This window comes from Neofelis nebulosa, chromosome 17 (assembly GCF_028018385.1).
Source record: "Neofelis nebulosa isolate mNeoNeb1 chromosome 17, mNeoNeb1.pri, whole genome shotgun sequence".
In the NCBI taxonomy this organism is placed as follows: Eukaryota; Metazoa; Chordata; class Mammalia; order Carnivora; family Felidae; genus Neofelis; species Neofelis nebulosa.
Genome location: NC_080798.1, coordinates 18,859,020 through 18,879,682, shown reverse-complemented (window position 1 = coordinate 18,879,682; position 20,663 = coordinate 18,859,020). Strand labels below are relative to the sequence as shown.

General features: G+C 45.2%; 1 protein-coding gene across 4 annotated transcripts; it reads right to left on the bottom strand.

Annotated features, from left to right (window-relative positions):
* Nucleotides 1-191: 191 nt before the first annotated feature.
* Nucleotides 192-20,617, bottom strand: ZNF792 (zinc finger protein 792). Of its 4 annotated transcripts, none has more exons than XR_009256258.1 (5): nucleotides 20,242-20,617; nucleotides 16,974-17,100; nucleotides 16,388-16,510; nucleotides 12,745-15,505; nucleotides 192-620 (listed from the first exon to the last, which is right to left on the bottom strand). XR_009256258.1 is itself a non-coding variant. In XM_058709528.1 (4 exons), exons 1-4 carry the CDS (start codon nucleotides 20,275-20,277, stop codon nucleotides 13,884-13,886), a joined length of 1,908 nt encoding a protein of 635 aa, XP_058565511.1. In that variant the 5' UTR covers nucleotides 20,278-20,617; the 3' UTR covers nucleotides 12,038-13,883. The 4 variants fall into 4 exon arrangements, 2 of the variants coding, with proteins under 2 accessions (XP_058565511.1, XP_058565512.1); XR_009256259.1 differs by having other exon boundaries at nucleotides 192-572; XM_058709528.1 differs by lacking the exon at nucleotides 192-620 and having other exon boundaries at nucleotides 12,038-15,505.
* Between the last annotated feature and the right edge of the window lie 46 nt (nucleotides 20,618-20,663).

The following is a 20,663-nucleotide window of genomic DNA, read 5'->3' as shown; positions in this document are numbered from 1 at the left end:
TAAGTGTCTGACTTCAGCTCAGGTCACGATTTCATGGTTTGTGAGTTCAAGCCCTGTATCCGGCTCTCTACTGTCAGCACAAAGCCCACTTTGGATCCTGTCTCCCGCTCTCTGCCCCTCCCCCACTCACTCACTCTGTCTTTCTCAAAATAAAAGAGTAAAACCAAAAGCCTTAAGAATAATAAAATAGATAAGCCTCTATGCAAGATTTATCAAGTTATAAAAGGAAATACACAAATTACCAATATCAGGAATGAGAAAGGAGACATCACTACAATTACACAAATATTGAGGGGAAAAAGGGAAAATCATGAACCTATTTCTACCAATAAACAATTTAAATGAAATTAACAAATTCCTTTAAAGACACAAATGACTAAAGTTTACAAAAACAGATAAAAAAATAGATAACCTATGTAGCCCTATATCTATAATTAAATTTTGAATTAGAAATCTTTGCATAAAGTTACTTACATCTGTTGCGTCTCTATGCTGGACAAAGGATACAATGTTGTCCTACTGCACATATTTGCCAACTTCACACTCAGAGACCGCACGTAGCTTGAAAATGGCTGCAAAGTAAATACTAGAACTCAGAGCTTGACTTACTTTTTCATTAGCTGTGAAGATGCAAGAAAGTAGACACTGTGTTAATTCAAATTCAACTTAAAAGTATATTGTGTCTATAGTTTCCCACTGGGAACAGCGCAAAATTTTGAGGACATGTTTTCAGTATTCAAAATGTATTACCCCATTACGTAAATAAGTTACCAACATCATTGATAAATGACTGAAATTCCAACAAATTTCTTTTTTTGTTTCATTGTATTCTTCAACCAACATTTTAACAAGAGGCAAAAGATATGAATGGGCATTTTACCAAAGACACTTGGGTAGTAAATAACATTTTACAAATGCTCAAGGTCATGAGTCGTTAGAGAAATGCCAGGCAAAACCACAGCGAGATTCTACTACTACAGGCCTATTAAAATGGCAAACATTAGAAACACTGATCGTATCAATTCTTGGCTACTATATGGAAGAACTGGAACTCATTCACTTTTGGGGGAAAGTAACATGGTATAAGTACTTTAGAAAACAATTTGTCGGTTTCCAAAAATTTTTAATATTCACCTGCCCTGTGACAAAGGCATTGTACTCCTAGATATTATCACAAGGGAAATGAAGGCATAGGCCCATATGAATACCTGTACATTCATGCTCATAGCTTAGTTTGTAATAGCCAAAAACTCACGTTATTTAACATATAAAAAGCTTAAAAAATTATGGTGCATTTGAGTAAGTTTTCTGGTAAAATGGTAGAAAAGGAAGCACTAGAAAGTCATTTCCCTATCTACACAATTGTATTGGCAGAATATGTCTACTGTAACTGTTTTGGAACTCTGGGGTCTATTCAAAGGCTTACAACTTACAGAGGAAGCCTTAAGCACTAAATTGCAGTTAATTTTGCTCAATGTATGTCCTCAGCACTGTAGCAGCTACCTATCCCTTATCGCCTTGCCCTGTGGCAGGCAGCTATTTGTGTGTCCCTGGAGCAGCTTGCATGCAGTTTTGGGGAGACTGGGTAGGACCCCACTCTCCAAATATCGAGGATCTGTGCTCTAATCTGACCGCAGAGGTGAAAACACGGAAGCGGGCGGCCATTTGTGCAACTCTTGTCCAATGGTTACAAGCCACTACCCCTCTGGCTGAGGTGACTTCCAGGGGATTTTAGGTGCCAGCACATTTCTTCCCCTTCATTTTTCTTTTTCTCCTTTTGGGAGTCAAATACTTAGGATTAAGACATTCCAAAGCAATCACATACACAGGAGAATTTTAGAAGTCAAGTTAACAGGCTCAGAAGAGACCTGAGATAGATACACTTCACGCTGATCCCTGGCAGAGACGGCCTAGGACGGTTAAAAACATTTCTAAATGAAAATGGCAAACGCTGGGAAAAGATGAAGAATCTGATCTCCAGAGTTAACACATAATTAAATTTAAGTGTCCAGTGCTCAACAACAACAAAAATCACAAGGCAAACAAAAAAAACAGGAAAGCATGGCCCGTTCAAAGGGGGAAAACATCACCAGAAACTGTCTCGTAAAAAAACCCTGATGTCAGCTCCCATTAGACAAAGACTTTAAAACAACTATCTTAGGATCCTGAGGGAGATGGAGGCGTAGGAGGACGCTGGGCTCACCGCGTCCTGCTGATCACTTAGATTCCACCCACACCTGCCTAAGTAACCCAGAAAACTAGCAGAACGGAGTCTCCAGAGCCAAGCGTAGACAAGGGGCCCACGGAAGAGGGTAGGAAGGGCAGAGAGTAGGTGCGCACTACACGGACTGGCGGGAGGGAGCCGGGGCGGAGGGGCGGCTCGCCGGCCAAGCAGAGCCCCCGAGTCTGGCTGGCAAAAGCGGAGGGGCCGGACAGGGTGTGTTCGGACAGCAAGCGGGACTTAACATCTGGAAGGTTATAAGCTAACGGCTCTGCTCGGAGAGCGGGAGGGCTGGAGGACAACGGGAGGGAGAGTTGTTGAGCCCCAGATGACAGAGCGCAGCTTGGCGGGGAACAAAGGCGCTGGCCAGCGCCATCTCCCTCGCCCATCCCCCAGCCAAAATCCCAAAGGGAACCAGTTCCTGTCAGGGAACTTGCTTGCACCGCGCAAACACCCAACGCTGTGCTTCTGCAGATCCATCCCTCCGGAGGCGGGTCTGACTCCCTCCCGGTGCCGCAGGGCCCCTCCCGAAGCAGATCTCTGAAGGAAAAGCGAGCTGAGCCTGCCCCTCCCGCCCCCGTGCACCTTGCCGATCCACCCCAGCTAATACGCCAGATCCCCAGCACAAGCCTGGGAGTGTGCAAGTAGCCCAGACGGGCCACGCCACCCCACAGTGAATCCCGCCCCTAGGAGAGGGGAAGAGAAGGCACACTCCAGTCTGACTGTGGCCCCCCGCGGTGGGCTGGGGGCAGACATCAGGTCGGACTGCGGCCCCGCCCACCAACTCCGGTTATACACCACAGCACAGGGGAAGTGCCCTGCAGGTCCCCACCACTCCAGGGACTATCCAAAATGACGAAATGGAAGAATTCCCCTCAAAAGAATCTCCAGGAAATAGCGACAGCTAACAAACTGATCAAAAACGATTTAAGCACTATAACAGAAAGTGAATTTAGAATAATAGTCATAAAATTAATCTCTGGGCTTGAAAACAGTATAGAGGACAGCAGAGAATCTATTGCTACAGAGATCAAGGGACTAAGGAACAGTCAGGAGGAGCTAAAAAATGCTATAAACGAGCTACAAAATAAAATGGAAACAACCACGGCTGGGTTGAAGAGGCAGAGGAGAGAATAGGTGAACTAGAAAATAAAATTATGGAAAAAGAGGAAGCTGAGAAAAAGAGAGAGAAAAAAAAATCCAGGAGTATGAGGGGAAAATTAGAGAACTAAGTGATGCACTAAAGAGAAATAATCTACGCATAATTGGTATCCCAGAGGAGGAGGAGAGAGGGAAAGGTGCTGAAGGTGTACTTGAAGAAATAATAGCTGAGAACTTCCCTGATCTGGGGAAGGAAAAAGGCATTGAAATCCAAGAGGCACAGAGAACTCCCTTCACACATAACTTGAATCGACCTTCTGCACAAGCATGAAACCTACAGACATCACAATGACCCTAAACCCATATCTTTCTATAATAACACTGAACGTAAATGGACTAAATGCGCCAACCAAAAGACATAGGGTATCAGAATGGATAAAAAAACAAGACCCATCTGTTTGCTGTCTACAAGAGACTCATTTTAGACCTGAGGACACCTTCAGATTGAAAGTGAGGGGATGGAGAACTATTTATCATGCGTGGAAGTCAAAAGAAAGCTGGAGTAGCCATACTTATATCAGACAAACTAGACTTTAAATTAAAGGTTGTAACAAGAGATGAAGGGCATTATATAATAATTACAGGGTCTATCCATCAGGAAGAGCTAACAATTATAAATGTCTATGCACCAAATACAGAAGCTCCCAAATATATGAAACAATTACTCACAAACGTAAGCAACCTTATTGATAAGAATGTGGTAATTGCAGGGGGCTTTAACACTCCACTTACAGAAATGGATAGATCATCTAGACACATGGTCAATAAAGAAACAAGGGCCCTGAATGATACATTGGATCAGATGGACTTGACAGATATATTTAGAACTCGGCATCCCAAAGCAACAGAACATACTTTCTTCTCGAGTGCACATGGAACATTGTCCAAGATAGATCACATACTGGGTCACAAAACAGCCTTCATAAGTATACAAGAATTGAAATCATACCATGCATACTTTCAGACCACAATGCTATGAAGCTTGAAATCAACCACAGGAAAAAGTCTGGAAAACCTCCAAAATCATGGAGGTTAAAGAACACCCTACTAAAGAATGAATGGGTCAACCAGGCAATCAGAGAAGAAATTTAAAAATATGTGGAAACAAACAAAAATGAAAATACAACAATCCAAACGCTCTGGGATGCAGCGAAGGCAGTCCTGAGAGGAAAATACATTGCAATCCAGGCCTATCTTCAAGAAACAAGAAAAATCCCAAATACAAAATCTAACAGCACACCTAAAGGAAATAGAAGCAGAACCGCAAAGACAGCCTAAACCCAGCAGAAGAAGAGAAATAATAAAGATCAGAGGAGAAATAAACAACACAGAATCTAAAAAAAACTGTAGAGCAAATCAATGAAACCAAGAGTTGGTTTTTTGAAAAAATAAACAAAATTGATAAACCTCTAGCCAGGCTTCTCAAAAAGAAAAGGGAGATGATCCAAATAGATAAAATCATGAATGAAAATGGAATTATTACAACCAATCCCTCAGAAATACAAGCAATATCAGGGAATACCATGAAAAATTATATGCCAACAAACTGGACAACCTGGAAGAAATGGACAAATTTCTAAACACCCCCACACTTCCAATACTCAATCAGGAGGAAATAGAAAGCTTGAACAGACCCATAACCAGCGAAGAAATTGACTCAGTTATCAAAAATCTCCCAACAAATAAGAGTCCAGGACCAGATGGCTTCCCAGGGGAGTTCTACCAGACGTTTAAAGCAGAGATAATACCTATCCTTCTCAAGCTATTTCAAAAAATAGAAAGGGAAGGAAAACTTCCAGACTCATTCTATGAAGCCAGTATTACTTTGATTCCTAAACCAGACAGAGACTCAGTGTAAAAAAAAAAAAAAAAAAAAGAGAGAGAGAGAGAGAGAGACAGAGAGAACTACAGGCCAATATCCCTGATGAATATGGATGCAAAAATTCTCAATAAGATACTAGCAAATCAAATTCAACAGCATATGAAAAGAATTATTCACCATGATCAAGTGGGATTCATTCCTGGGATGCAGGGCTGGTTCAACATTCGCAAATCAATCAATGTGATACATCACGTTAATAAAAGAAAAGATAAGAACCATATGATCCTGTCAATCGATGCAGAAAAAGCATTTGACAAAATGCACTTTCTTAATAAAAACCCTCAAGAAAGTCGGGATAGAAGGAACATACTTAAACATCATAAAAGCCATTTATGAAAAGCCCACAGCTAACATCATCCTCGATGGGGAAAAACTGAGAGTTTTTTCCCTGAGATCAGGAACACGACAGGGATGTCCACTCTCACCACTGTTGTTTAACATAGTGTTAGAAGTTCTAGCATCATCAATCAGACAACAAAAAGAAATCAAACGCATCAAAATTGGCAAAGATGAAGTTAAGCTTTCACTTTTTGCAGATGACATATTATCCATGGAAAATCCGACAGACTCCACCAAAAGTCTGCTAGAACTGATACATGAATCCAGCAAAGTTGCAGGATACAAAACCAATGTACAGAAATCAGTTGCATTCTTATACACTAACAATGAAGCAACAGAAAGACAAATAAAGAAACTGATCCCATTCACAATTGCACCAAGAAGCATAAAATACCTAGGGATAAATCTAACCAAAGATGTAAAAGATCTGTATGCTGAAAACTATAGAAAGCTTATGAAGGTAATTGAAGAAGATATAAAGAAATGGAAAGACACTCCCTGCTCATGGATTGGAAGAATAAATATTGTCAAAATGTCAATACTACCCAAAGCTATCTACACATTCAATGCAATCCCAATCAAAATTGCACCAGCATTCTTCTCAAAGCTAGAACAAGCAATCCTAAAATTCATATGGAACCACAAAAGGCCCCGAATAGCCAAAGTAATTTTGAAGAAGAAGACCAAAGCAGGAGGCATCACAATCCCAGACTTTAGCCTCTACTACAAAGCTGTCATCATCAAGACAGCATGGTATTGGCACAAAAACAGACACATAGACCAATGGAATAGAATAGAAACCCCAGGACTAGACCCACAAACGTATGGCCAACTAATCTTTGACAAAGCAGGAAAGAATATCCAATGGAAAAAAGACAGTCTCTTTAACAAATGGTGCTGGGAGAACTGGACAGCAACATGCAGAAGGTTGAAACTAGACCACTTTCTCACACCATTCACAAAAATAAACTCAAAATGGATAAAGGACCTGAATGTGAGACAGGAAACCATCAAAACCCTAGAGGAGAGAGCAGGAAAAGACCTCTCTGACCTCAGCTGCAGCAATTTCTTACTTGACACATCCCCAAAGGCAAGGGAATTAAAAGCAAAAATGAACTATTGGGACCTCATGAAGACAAGAAGCTTCTGCACAGCAAAGGAAACAATCAACAAAACTAAAAGGCAACCCATGGAATGGGAAAAGATATTTGCAAATGACATGTCGGAAAAAGGGCTAGTATCCAAAATCTGTAAAGAGCTCACCAAACTCCACACCCGAAAAACAAATAATCCAGTGAAGAAATGGACAGAAAACATAAATAGACACTTCTCTAAAGAAGACATCCAGATGGTCAACAGGCACATGAAAAGATGCTCAATGTCGCTCATCAGGGAAATACAAATCGAAACCACACTCAGATATCACCTCACGCCAGTCAGAGTGGCCAAAATGAATAAATCAGGAGACTATAGATGCTGGCGAGGATGTGGAGAAACGGGAACCCTCTTGCACTGTTGGTGGGAATGCAAATTGGTGCAGCCGCTCTGGAAAGCAGTGTGGAGGTTCCTCAGAAAATTAAAAATAGACCTACCTTATGACCCAGCAATAGCACTGCTAGGAATTTACCCAAGAGATACAGGAGTGCATAGGGGCACATGTACCCCAATGTTTATAGCAGCACTCTCAACAATAGCCAAATTATGGAAAGACCCTAAATGTCCATCAACTGATGAATGGATAAAGAAATTGTGGTTTATATACACAATGGAATACTACGTGGCAATGAGAAAGAATGAAATATGGCCTTTCGTAGCAACGTGGATGGAACTGGAGAGTGTGATGCTAAGTGAAATAAGTCATACAGAGAAAGACAGATACCATATGGTTTCACTCTTATGTGGATCCTGAGAAACTTAACAGAAACCCATGGGGGAGGGGAAGGAAAAAAAAAAAAAGAGGGTAGAGTGGGAGAGAGCCAAAGCATAAGAGACTCCTAAAAACTGAGAACAAACTGAGGGTTGATGGGGGGGTGGAAGGGAGGGGGGGTGGGTGATGGGTATTGAAGAGGGCACCTTTTGGGATGAGCACTGGGTGTTGTATGGAAACCAATTTGACAATAAATTTCATATATTGAAAAAAAAAAAAAAACCCTATCTTATAGATGATCAGATAACTAAAGGAAGACATGGAGAAAGGCAAGGAAATGCTGTATGAACAAAAATGGAAATATCACACAAGACATAGAAAACATAAAAAGGAATCAAAACGAGATTCTAGTGCTAAAATTACCACAACTGAAATGAAAAATTCGCTAGAGGGATTCAAAAGCAGATTTGAGAACATGGAAGAATCAGTGAACTTCAAGTCAGGAAAATCAAAAGAGAAAGGAGTGAAGAAAAGTAAACAGAATATAAGGCACCTCGGGAACACCTTCAAGAGGAACAACACACACTTTGTCAGAGTCCCAGGACATGAGACAAAGGAGAGATAACTTGAAGATTTAATGGCTGAAAACTCCCCCGGATTGATGAAATACATAAATATAAGCACCCAAGAAGCTCAATGAACTCCAAAACGATGAATTCAAAGAGACCGAAATCAAGACAAACTACAATCTGCCAAAAGACAGAGAAATTTGACAGGAACAAGGGAGGTGACCTGTCAAAACAAGGGATCCTCAGTAAGATTGTCCACAGATTCTTCATCAGATCCTTTAGAAGCCAGAGGGTCGCCTGGATGGCTCAGTTTGTTAAGTGTCTGACTCTTGGTTTTGACTCCGGTCATGATCCCAGGGTTGTGAGTTCAAGCCTGCATCGATCGGGCTTGCATTGTCCGTGCAGAGCCTGCTTGGGATTCTCTCTCTCCCTCCCTCTTTGCCCCTCCCCCACTAGCGCTCTCTCTCTCTCTCTCTCTCTCTCTCTCTCTCTCTCTCACAATAAATACAAACTTAAAAAAAATTCCTTAGAAGCCAGAAAACAGTGGGCTGGTATGTTCAAAGTGCTGAAAGAAAAGAAAAATGGTAACTGAGAATCATGTATCTGGCAAAATTGTCTTTCAAAAGTAAGGGGGAAATTAATTCTCAGATAAACGAAATCCGAGGAAGTTTACAATCACTAGACCTGCCTAGCAAGAAGTGCTAAAGGGAGTCCTTCCATTCGAAGTCAAAGGACATTAGACTAACTCTAAGCCGTGTGAAGGAATACAGATCACCTGTAAAGGTAAATACAAGTGCAATTTTTAAAACCACTATTATTGTAACTTTGGTCTATAACTTCGTTAATTTCCACATGATTTAAAAAGATAATGCATTTTAAAAAAACAATTATTAGCATATATTTTGGACCTAAAATGTATAAAGATGTAATTCTGTGACATCAATAACTGAAAGGGTTGGAGGTGGAACTGCATAGGAGCAGAGTTTTTGTATGGTATGGAAATTAGGCTGATATAAATTCAAACTAGAGTGTTATAGTTTGAGGATGTTCAACATAATCTCCATGGTACCCACAAAGAAAATAGCTATAGGATACACACAAAAGGAAATGAGAAGGGCGTTAAAACATTTTACATTAAAACAATCAAAAACAAAAGAAGACAGTACTTTAGGAAATGGGGACCCAAAAGCCATATAGAAAACGAATAGCAAAATGACAGAAGTCCTTCCTTATCAGTAATTACTTTAAATGTAAGTGGATTAAACTCTCCAATCAAAATACAGAAACTGACAGAACAGATGTTTAAAAATGACCCAACTAGGGGTACCCGGGTGACTCAGTCAGTCAGTTAAGTGTCAGGCTTCAGCTCAGGTCGTGATCTCACAGTTTGTGAGTTCAAGCCCCACACCAGGCCCTCTGCTGTCAGTACAGAGCCCACTTCAGATCCTCTGTCCCCCTCTCTCTCTGCCCCTCCCCACTCTCTGTCTCTCTCTCAAAAGTAAACATTAAAAAATAACAAAAAAAAAAAGATCCAACCATATGTTGTCCACAGAGACTAACTTTATAGCCAAAGACAAAAGTAGGTTGAAAGTGAAAGGATGGAAAAACATATTCCATATAAATAATAAGCAATTACAGTAAGGGTGGCTATATTAATATCAGACAAAATAGACTTTAAATTTTAAAAAGTTATGAGACAAATTTGGACATTTTTATATTGTAATAAAATGTCCAGTAAGAAGGCATATACAATTATAGACATTTATGAAACTAGTAACAGACCAAGAAAACATAAAAAGCAAAAATTGATAGGAAGAAATGGACAGTTTTACAATAGTTGGAGCCCATTCTCAATAATAAAGAAAAAGTCAATAAGGAAATAAAGGTCTTGAACAACACATAAGCCAATCAGACTAATGGAAATTTACATAATATTCTAACCAACAACAATAGAGAACACACTGTTCTCAAGTGCACATGGGATATTTCTATGATAGACCATGTTAGGCCACAAATTAAGGCTTAATAGATTTTAAAAGGTAGATATTATGCAAAGTATTTTGTCCAAACTCAATAGGACGAAGTTAGAAATTGATAAAAGGCAAACTAGACAATTCACAAATTTGTGGAAATTAACCGATATTTAATCAATGGAACAAAGGAGAAATCACAAGGAATATTAGAAAATACTTGGAGGGGTGCCTGGGTGGCGCAGTCGGTTAAGCATCCGACTTCAGCCAGGTCACGATCTCGCGGTCCGTGAGTTCGAGCCCCGCGTCGGGCTCTGGGCTGATGGCTCGGAGCCTGGAGCCTGTTTCCGATTCTGTGTCTCCCTCTCTCTCTCTGCCCCTCCCCCGTTCATGCTCTGTCTCTCTCTGTCCCAAAAATAAAAAAAAAAAATTAAAAAACGTTGAAAAAAAAAAAAGAAAATACTTGGAGATGAAAGAAAACAAAAACACAACATACCAAAATTCATGAAAGGCAGCAAAAGCAGTATGAAGGAGGAAGCTTACATTAAAAAAGAAAGATCTCAAATCAACAACTTTACAATTTAAAGAACTTGAAAAAGAACAAACTAAACCAAGAGCTAGACAAAAGAAAGAAATAAGGGTTAGAGATTAAAGAGAATAGAAATACAATAGGGAAAATTCAACAAAACCAGAAGAAGGTTCTTTAAAAAGATTAACAAAATTGACAAACCTTTAGTTAGAGTGACTAAAAAAGAGAGATGACTCAAATTACTAAAATCAGAAATAAAAGCGGGGACATTACTACCAATTCTACAGAAATAAAAAGGATTACAAGAGTACCAAGAACAAGCGTGCACACACACAAAAATGGAACTGAGATGAAATAGACTACTCCCTAAAAACACAAAACCTACTGAGACTGAATCATGAAGAGAATATCTCAATAAACGTGTAAGTAGTGAGTATAATGTATACACAACTAAAACCTCCCCACAACAAACAAACCTCTGGACCCAATGACTTTATTGGTGAATTTTGCACATTAAAGAAGCAGCAGTGATCTTTGTTAAGAAAATTTCAAAAACTTGGAGAGAACAATTCCTAACTTAGTTGTGCTGATGCCAAAGCCAGAAAATGATACTATAAGAAATGTACAGACCAGTATCCCTTATGAACACTGATGTAAATATCTTTAACAAAATACTAGCAAACAGAGTTTAGCAGCATACTGAAAGGATTATACACCATGTGGGAGTGGGGTTTATTCCTGGAATGCAAGGATAGTTTGACATATGAAAATCAATCAGTGTAATGCACCACACTAATGGAACAAAGAACATATGACCCTCTCAATTGATACAAAAAAGAATTTGACAAAATCCAACACCCTTTCATGATAAAAACACGAAACCACTTCATATCTATCAGGATAGATGCTACTCAAAAATTTAAAAATGTTTTTTTCAGAAAACACAGGTGTTGGTGAGGATGTAGAAAAATTAGAACCCATGTATACGGTTGGTAGGAATGTAAAATGATAGAGCAACTGTGAAAAACAGTATGCAGGCTCTTCAAAAAATTAAACATATAATTACCATATGATCCAGTAATTCCACTAACAGGTATATATCCAAAAGAACAGAAAGAAAGGTCTCAAAGAGATATTTGTACACCTATTCATAGCTGCATGATTCACAATAGCCAAAAGGTGGAAGTAAACCAAATATCCATCGAAAGATTAATGAATAAGCAAAATATGACATAGAAATTCAACGGCATAAAAAAAAAAAAAAAGAAATTCAACGGCATATTATTCAGCCTTAAAAAAAAAAAGGAAATTCTGACACATGCTATAAAACATGGATGAACCTTGAGGACATTATGCTAAGTGAAATAAACCAGTCACAAATAGACAAATACTGTACGACTTCACTCATATGAGGTATCTGGAGTAGTCAAATTCACAGAGACAGAAAGTAGAATGGAAGTTTCCAGGGGCTCAGCAGAGGGGGGACATTGGAGTTACTGTTTAATGGGTACAGACTTTGTTTTACAAGACGAAAAGGGCTCGGGATGTGAATGGTGGTGATGGCTGTACAATAGGAATGTTCTTAATACCCCTGAACTGTGCACTTAGAGATAGTTACCATGGCAAATTCTGTTAAGTGTATTTTACCAGATATTTTTTGATTAAAAAAATAAAGCATGAAAAATTATGATGGATTCACTCAATAGAACACTACTCGGTGGCAAAAGGAATGAACTATTCCTACACACAGCATGGGTAATTCTCAAGAAAATTACGCTGTGAAGGAAAACAGACCAAATATAGGGTATAAGTACTTATTAACTCCAGTTGTACAAAATTCTAAGAAGGCCAACAAATCTATGGTGAAAAAAGAAAAGGTAAATTTATGGTTTTCTGGGAAGGCAAGGAGGGCCAGTAAAAGGCACGAGGTAGCTTTGCGGGTGACGGGTACGTTCGTTATCACGATGGTGTTGGTTCCCTGAGTGTACACGTACTGAAAAACTTATGAAATTGTGCACATCAAATATGTACAACTGTTGCATGACAATCCTATCTCACTAGAGCATTTAAAGAAATTGTTGCACATTCATTTTAGAAAAGTAGATTTGGTAACCCTATGTTGACTCTATTCTCGCTCTCTCATGCCTTGGCAGCAAAAATAGCCGGCTATGTCACAAATGCTACATCCCTGGAATACAAGACCTACCTTCGCTCAGCCCCCATTTTCCAGCCAAGGCAGCAATGGCTGTGGCATGAATGGTGCAGAGAGCCTTAGTGGCCACAAAGGCCACTGCCTTTGCTCTGCCAGTGGCCTAAGTCATGGGACAGAGGTCTGGAGGTCCTGAGAATTTCTGCAAAGCGTGAATCCTGCAGTCACATTCAAGGAGACAACTGTGGATGCACTTTTAGAATAGGTACATTCCCTCTAGTTTGCTGCAGCCTCACCTACTCCGTTGTCACCCCAAGTGCTTCCATACAAATTATGCTCTCAACTGGGCCCAGAAAGGCTTAGTTAGGACACCAGTATACCAGATGCTAGACTTCAAGGCGTATGGCTCCTTGACAGGTGCCAGGTAAATGGTGCCTGCTTAACAGTGCTAGGGAAAGTGAGGCATCCCCTGGAAACATGGGGCCCTATTCATGCAGCTCCCAGATGCAGCGGAGGTTGTCACAACTGCCCTGTCCTCAGGGTAATCTCTGGGTCACAAAAATTCATGCCGTTCGGATCACATTAGTCCCACAGAGTCCTACAATCTTCCCCAGGAGGCCTTGTATAGCAACTTACAAAGGAGGCCAAATCTGGACCGAGAGGTGTTCACCATCCTGTGGCAACGTCCCCTCTGAGGCAATGTTTGGAGACCCTTTTAGTTTGGTAGACCTTAACTGTGTCCTCAACCCACTTCACAATGATCAAAACATACTAAAGGTGGCTTTACAATAAGGCAATGTGAACTAGGTAGTTGCTGGGATAGGTAATGTGGAGTCTGGATAAATCCATCACGAGCATCACAGGAGATCAACCATCCCTGACAAAAGGGAAACCTTTTCTGCAAGCTGCCAGCAGAATCCAGCTCAGGTCTTCATGGTCAAAGATGGGTCATGTCCACAGCTACACTGGTCACAGAGGGAGGGAATGACATCTTCCTTTGGCCTCAGGCTCCACAGGGTTCCCTCTTGAAACAAGAAGAGGTCTGAACACAGGGACTGGCTGAGACACACTCTTGGAGACCCGCTGTCCTTGGGAATGCTGAAAGGGCTCCTACCACAAACACTCGCAGTGACAAAGGTCTGGTAAAGTCCGTGGTGAGAAAAATGCAACTTTGTTCCAGAAAGCTTTCAACATAACTAGCATTCATAGGGAATCTTCCCAGTGTGGACATTGGGATGAACAAGGTTCAACCTCTGGCTGATGGCCCCCTCATAAAGTCTGCCCTCAGAGCTTATCTCCACTGCACACGGTTGTGCTGGAGGAGGAAGCACATTCTCTGCACTCCTTTCTCTGATGTGAATTTTCTGATGCCGGACAAGGGTAGGCCTCTGGCTGAAGGCTTTTCCACATTCACTGCACTTATACGGCCTGTCTGGTTTGTGAACCTTCTGGTGCTGCCTCAGATTAGACCTTTGCCTGAAGGTTTTCCCACATTCGAGGCACTCATAAGGCCGCTCCCCGGTGTGAAGTCTCCGATGGTTATTGAGGCTGGAGCTCTGGTTAAAGAATTTCCCACACTCGGGGCACTGATAAGGCCGTTCGCCAGTGTGAAGTCTCCGATGGCTATTGAGGCTGGAGCTCTGGCTAAACAATTTCCCACATTCGATGCACTCATAAGGCCGTTCCCCAGTGTGGACTCTCTGATGCTTCATGAGGTCAGAGCTCCGGCTGAAGGCTTTCCCACATTCGCTGCACCCGTAAGGCCGTTCGCCAGTGTGGACTATCTGATGTTGGATAAGACTGGCGATGTGGCTGAAGAATTTCCCGCATTCGTTGCACTTGTAAGGTCTTTCTCCAGTGTGAACCCTCCAATGTTTGATGAGACTAGAGTTGCAGTTGAAAGATTTCCCACACTCGCTGCACTCGTGAGCGCTTCTGCCGGTATGAACCCTCTTATGATGAATGAGGTTGGAGCGCTGGCTGAAGAATTTCCCGCATTCGCTGCACTCATAAGGCTTCTCTCCAGTGTGAACTCTCTTATGTTGAATGAGGTTGGAGTTCCGGCTGAAGAACTTCCCACATTCGCTGCACACGTGGGGGCTTTCCCCGGTGTGAACTCTCTGATGTTTAACGAGACTGGAGTGCTGGCTGAAGAACTTCCCACATTCCCGGCACTCATAAGGCTTTCCTCTGTTGTGGTCTCTCTGGTGTTGAAGGAGGCCGGAGGCATGGCTAAAGAATATCCCACATTTGTTGCACTCATAAGGCCTTTCTCCAGCATGGGTTCTCTGGTGCTGAACGAGTGCGTGTTTGTCACTGAAAGTGTTCCCAGACTCGCTGCACTTGTTATGGCTTTGGACGGTGTGACGATCCCCGACACCAGTGTCCCGGGGTGGCTCCTCCACTCTGTGAGGGACCTGATGCGGCAGAAAGCCGGATCCGGCCTTCCCATCCGCAAAGTCCTTCCCACCCTCCCTGACTGTGAAAGGTTTCTTTGATGCATCATCTCTGCAGCTCTTCATGAGGGAGGAGGCCCTGTCCTCATCCCTTCTGATAGGTTTGTCTACACCCTGCTGCATCTGATGCTGGTTATGGTACGCACTGGACTTGAACTCTCTCCCATATGCCTGGCACACGTAGGGCTTCTGCCTGGGATGTGCTGCCCGGTGTTCAGCCAGGGCCAAAATGTCTTTCAAGTGTAGGCCACACATGTCGCAGGAGTAGTCCTTCCGGCCAGACGGAGCTGCCTTGAGATTCCGGTCACGTGGCACTCCTTCCACAGACGCACTATGCTCACCCTCTGTTCCAGAGCAAAAATCTGAAAGCAGAGAAATGCTGGTGAAGTTAACAAGAACTCTGCTGGAAGGAAACGGCCCCGTGACAAACGCATGCCTGACCCAGGAATGAGTCCACAGGATTGCTGGCAAGATAAGAAACCCGAGGTCAGGGTGAGGAAGGTTCTGTTCGGCAGTACTGTGTCTGGCAAGGTCACAAAACAGGGGGGTCTTACCAGGACGAAGGACACAATGATGGGGCACACGTATTGAGCCTAAAGGTGGGGTCTCCAACTCCTCTAAAAATTTTTTTTAATGTTTATTTATTTTTGAGAGAGTGCAAGCAGGGGAGGGGCAGAGAGAGAGGGAGACACAGATTCTGAAGCAGGCTCCAGGCTCTGAGCTGTCAGCACGGAGCCCAACGTGGAGCTCGAACTCACAAAGTGGGAGATCGTGGCCTGAGCCAAAGTCGGATGCTCAACCGACTGAGTCACCCAGGCGCCCCTCCAACTCCTCCATAAAGGCTTTTCGGCAGGGCCTTGGCTGTTGGTAACACACGAGCCCTGTGCAGAAGGTGTGTCCAGGCCCAGGAAAATCTGACTGCAAGTAAGTAGCTGGTGTTTAAGGACTACTGAAGGGAATATACACATATCATGACATAAGGAGTGTAGGTCCATGCGGGAGACTGTCACAGAGGGAGCTGTGGCAAGAGTGAGATGGGAAGGCCAGACAGGTGGGGCCCAGCCAGGGGCCCCAAGTCAGCAGAAATGACAGGGGGGCGATGCGTCAAGAATGGGAAACGAAAGGTCGAAGAGAGATGTGCCCGTTGGCTTTGGCACCCAAACAATGACGAACGCGAGAAAGACTGCAGTTATGATTTGCAGACAGCACTGACGTCGTCACACGCTCTCCCATCCCCGACTCACCAGAGCCGGGCCCACTGTATGCCCCTCTTGCCATGGCGGAAGTCATGTCCACTCTGTCAGGCACCCACGGCTCTGCTCCCATCTCCAGCCGGGCAACTATGTGAGACCTGAAAGACGTAAGTCCTACGGGAAAGACGGGGCAGGTGAGTGGCCAGCACTTGGCCAGGTGAACTACCTGCTGACAGACCACAGGAAAGAAAGTGAAATATTACAAAAAAGAACACACTGGGGAGGTATGGCCGGAAAATCCCAGTGGTCACAGCAGGGCCTCGAATTCCTAGCAGTCGGGCCCTAGGAAACGTCAGCCGAAGGAAATGGTCACCCAGATGGACACGGACGGGATCCACTGGGCTGCCTACAAGATTCCTCATTCCAGCCCCTTCCCCACAAGGTTTTGGGGCAGCAGGTATTGGGGCTGCTCAGGGAGTGGGGGGGGGGGGAACACTGCACACAGCTTAGCCCTGAAAATTGCAGCACGTATGCCGGGAGAGTGGGAAAGGAAGCATTGCCCATGGTTTGGCCACGGGAAGGAAAAGGGGACAGGCGGAAATGAGCCCGGGACACCGGGTGGGTGCGAAGGCCTTACCCAACGAGGCTATAAGTGCAAAGTTCTCCAGCATCACGTCGCAGTACAGGAGTCTCTGAGCCTCATCAAGGAGCCCCCACTCCTCCTGGGAGAAGTAAATGGTCACGTCCTCAAAGGTCACACAGCCCTGCCATGATGGGGACAGTCCATTCCATGATCAGCTTCTCTCCTCAGGACTCCCTGTCTGTCCCCTGCTCCCCCCACCTCCCCAGCTTCCCAACTCAGAGGAGATCCCAGGCCCTGGTTCCACGGATGTCAGCTCTTTTCTCATGCCTCACCTGACCCGTGTCAGTCCCCCCACAGGCAGGTGAGCAGCGAGACACCAGCTAAGCTCTGGGCCTGAAGTGCAGGGCCCCACCCTCTTCTGTGGGCCCCCTCCCATGCCACCAACTACAGGCTTTGCACATACAAACATGGACTCAGTCTTCTCCCTTAATCCCCAGTACCAGGCCCCTGGGGCCGATGGCTCACACTCACTCCTTTTTTTAATTTTTTTTTAATGTCCATTTATTTTTGAGAGAGAGAGAGAGACGGTGTGAGCGGGGAAGGGGCGGAGAGAGAGGGAGACACAGAATCCAGAATCCAAAGCAGGCTCCAGGCTCTGAGCTGTCAGCACAGAGCCCGACGTGGGGCTCGAACCCACAAACTGTGAGATCATGACCTGAGCCGAAGTCAGACGTTTGAGCCACCCAGGTGCCCCTCACACTCCTATACACATAACACGTCCTGGACTGCACCTTGTATCCCCATTGTCACTGTACCCTCCCCCATCCAAGCCCACATCATAGCCACCTCCAAGGACCCTCACATGTCACTCTGCACATGGCATCCAGAAATTCTTAGCAAATACAACCCAGACCCTTGGGTGGCTCCCACTGCCAAGGGCAACACAGACCATTGATATGAAGGTCTCCCCGCCCGGCCCTTTTCTGGCTTCAATCGAAGCCATGCAGAACCTACACAGACATCAGATACCCTTGGGCCTCCTCCACTTCGGTGTGGCACATCCTGTCCCTTCATCAGTCACACTCTGTGGCTCTGGTTCTCACCCACTCAGGGTCTAGTGGCTCTCCCAGCTGACCCCATTTGCCCCTGAGCGAATTCCCCAGCCCAACTGAAAACCTCGAGGCCCCATCAAGGGTCACTACAAAGGCCTGCTGGGAACGCAAAGGGGTGAATAAGCACAGCCCAGGGCTCAGTGTGACAATAGCTCCATTACCACTGAGCCTCCCCATCCCACCCATATCCACACCACCTGCCAGACTCCTCCCTCCTTACACAGCCCACCAGCTGTCCCCACCACCACCACGAGCGCTACTCTTCATGTTTGTCTTTTTAAAAAAATATTTATTTTGGGGAGAGCGCAAGTGGGGGAGGGGCAGAGAGAGGGGGACAGAGGATCCCAAGCAGGCTCTGTGCCGACAGGCTGACAGAAGCGAACCCCTGTGGGGCTTGAACTCACGAATCACAAGATCATGACCTGAGCTGAAGTTGGATGCTCAACTGACTGAGCCACCCAGGTGCCCCCATGTCTGTCTTTATAATGCCAAACAAGCCAATCACAGTCCCCTGTTCTCAGTTCTCAGGCCCCACCTTCCCCTTTCCCTCTAGTGTCACTGCCACCATGACCTGAAAGTTCACCCTCCTGAACTGGACACACAGCCACACCCTCGTCCACATACCAGATGCCACATTTTAGATATTTTAACTGTGGAAATAAAGAGCAACCAACTAAGAAAAGCAAAGGTATTTATACTGAGCTTGCTATAGCAAGCTACCATCACTTATGTTTGGCCACCTCGAAGGCAGGCAGAGGCGTGGGAAAGCTTTATAGAGGAAACGGGAAGGCTTCAGATGTGCCCTGACTGGGGGCTGTGGGCACGGGGAAGCGGTAGGCAGGCTAACTAGAAATGGGGCGTCCTATGTGATGGGTTAAGGGTGCGTACTTGGGGGCGCCTGGGTGGCGCAGTCGGTTAAGCGTCCGACTTCAGCCAGGTCACGATCTCGCGGTCCGTGAGTTCGAGCCCCGCGTCAGGCTCTGGGCTGATGGCTCGGAGCCTGGAGCCTGTTTCCGATTCTGTGTCTCCCTCTCTCTCTGCCCCTCCCCCGTTCATGCTGTGTCTCTCTCTGTCCCAAAAATAAATAAAAAACGTTGAAAAAAAAAAATTAAAAAAAAAAAAAAAAAAAAAAGGGTGCGTACTTGGCTTTCTCTCCTTGGTCCCAAGGTGGAAGCGGGGACAAAAATTACAGAAGCTGTCAGTCATTAATCAAGCCCTGGTCACTTGGGGGCAGTTGTTACAGAAGCTATTGTTCCTGGATTGTCACTAGAGATAGCAATCTGGCTTCCTGAACTCTAATTTAAGCAGGCTGCTTCCTGGGTTGTTTATTGTAGATAAAGAGGTTGGTTTCCTGGGCAGGTCCCTGCAGGTTGTGGGTCAGAATTCTATGCCTTTGTCCTCTTGTGTATCCGGTCTCTCATAACCTTAACTATACCTCACCAAAACACCAAAATTGGTGTCTACCTGCCCACTCAACTCCATTCAGGCGTCTCTAGAACATCAGAGCTCAAAAGGGCCAAAGCCTCACTTCTACTTTTATATTGAATATTCCTTCTACACCCAACCTCCCCATCTCCGTTGATGGCAATCCATCCTTCCAGCTGCTGAAGCCAAAAACCACCCCTTTTCCTTCTCACCTTCCACATCAGAAAATCTGGTCAGCCTGACTTAAAAGGCGGATCTAGAACCCAATCATTTCTACCTCCAGCCACCTGCACTACTCATCCGAACTACTGCAATAGCGGACTCCTTGGTCTTCCTGCCTCCACCCTTACCCCAAGTCAATTTTCCACTCTGCATCCACAGGGAGCCTGTCAAGACCCGAGTCAGGTGTTTCCTCTTTTACTCTAACCCATCTATGGCTCCCAACACAGTCAGAATAGAGATCAAGCTCCTCAGCCCGCCATTCCGGGGCTCACTGTCTCCCAACTGCTCTCCGAACACTCAGGTCAATCTCACCTCCAGGCATTTGTGCACGCCGATTCCCGTGCCTAGAAAACCCTTCCTCGCGTCCTAAGATTTCGGAAATGGGAAGCGCTCTGTATAATCGCCGGCCTGGCTTCAGCACCCCGGACCGGGCGTGGCTCCCCTCCAGCGCTCCCAGACTCAAAACCCGGAGAGAGGTGGGAGACGACAGACAAGGCCCACCTCCGCGGTCCAGGTGCGGGGCACGCGAACGTAGGGGTCGCGGCATACACCTGGGCACTCACCTGCGCCGGGTCCCTGAGCGCCGCAGCCGCCGCCATCGGGACCCGGTCTCGCAGAGCAGCCGCCAGAGACGAGTGGGCCCCAGTGCCCCCCTCCCTCGCCGGGCCCCAGGTGCGGCGGGCCCTCGGGCTCCCGGCTAGTGCAGGCGCGGGGGACGCGGGGCACAGCCGGACCGGGCGGACCCGCGTCTCTGGGGCGCGGCACGGAGCAGGGTCCCGGCCCCCGGCTCCGGAAAAGCCGCGACGCACACCCAGCCCGGGCTAGGACTGGCTGGCCTGGAACGCAGGAAGTTCCGGCCCGAAGCGGCGCCGAGCTCAAGGGCTGTCATTGGCCCGGCGCCAGGCGCGGACTCCTGGTTCAGCCTCCAAGGACCTGCGTTTCTCGTCCCGCCCACGCTCGGCCCCGCCGGAGGGCTGAGCGAGGG

Bases quoted from the DNA above. Each gene is read 5' to 3' on its own strand.
- ZNF792 (XM_058709528.1), bottom strand. From the start codon at position 20,277: ATGGCGGCGGCTGCGGCGCTCAGGGACCCGGCGCAG. The intron at 17,101-20,241 runs GTGAGTGCCCAG...CCATCATGGCAG, and splicing joins CGCTCAGGGACCCGGCGCAG to GGCTGTGTGACCTTTGAGGA. The intron at 15,506-16,387 runs GTGAGTCGGGGA...CTCTGCTTTCAG, and splicing joins ATACAGTGGGCCCGGCTCTG to ATTTTTGCTCTGGAACAGAG.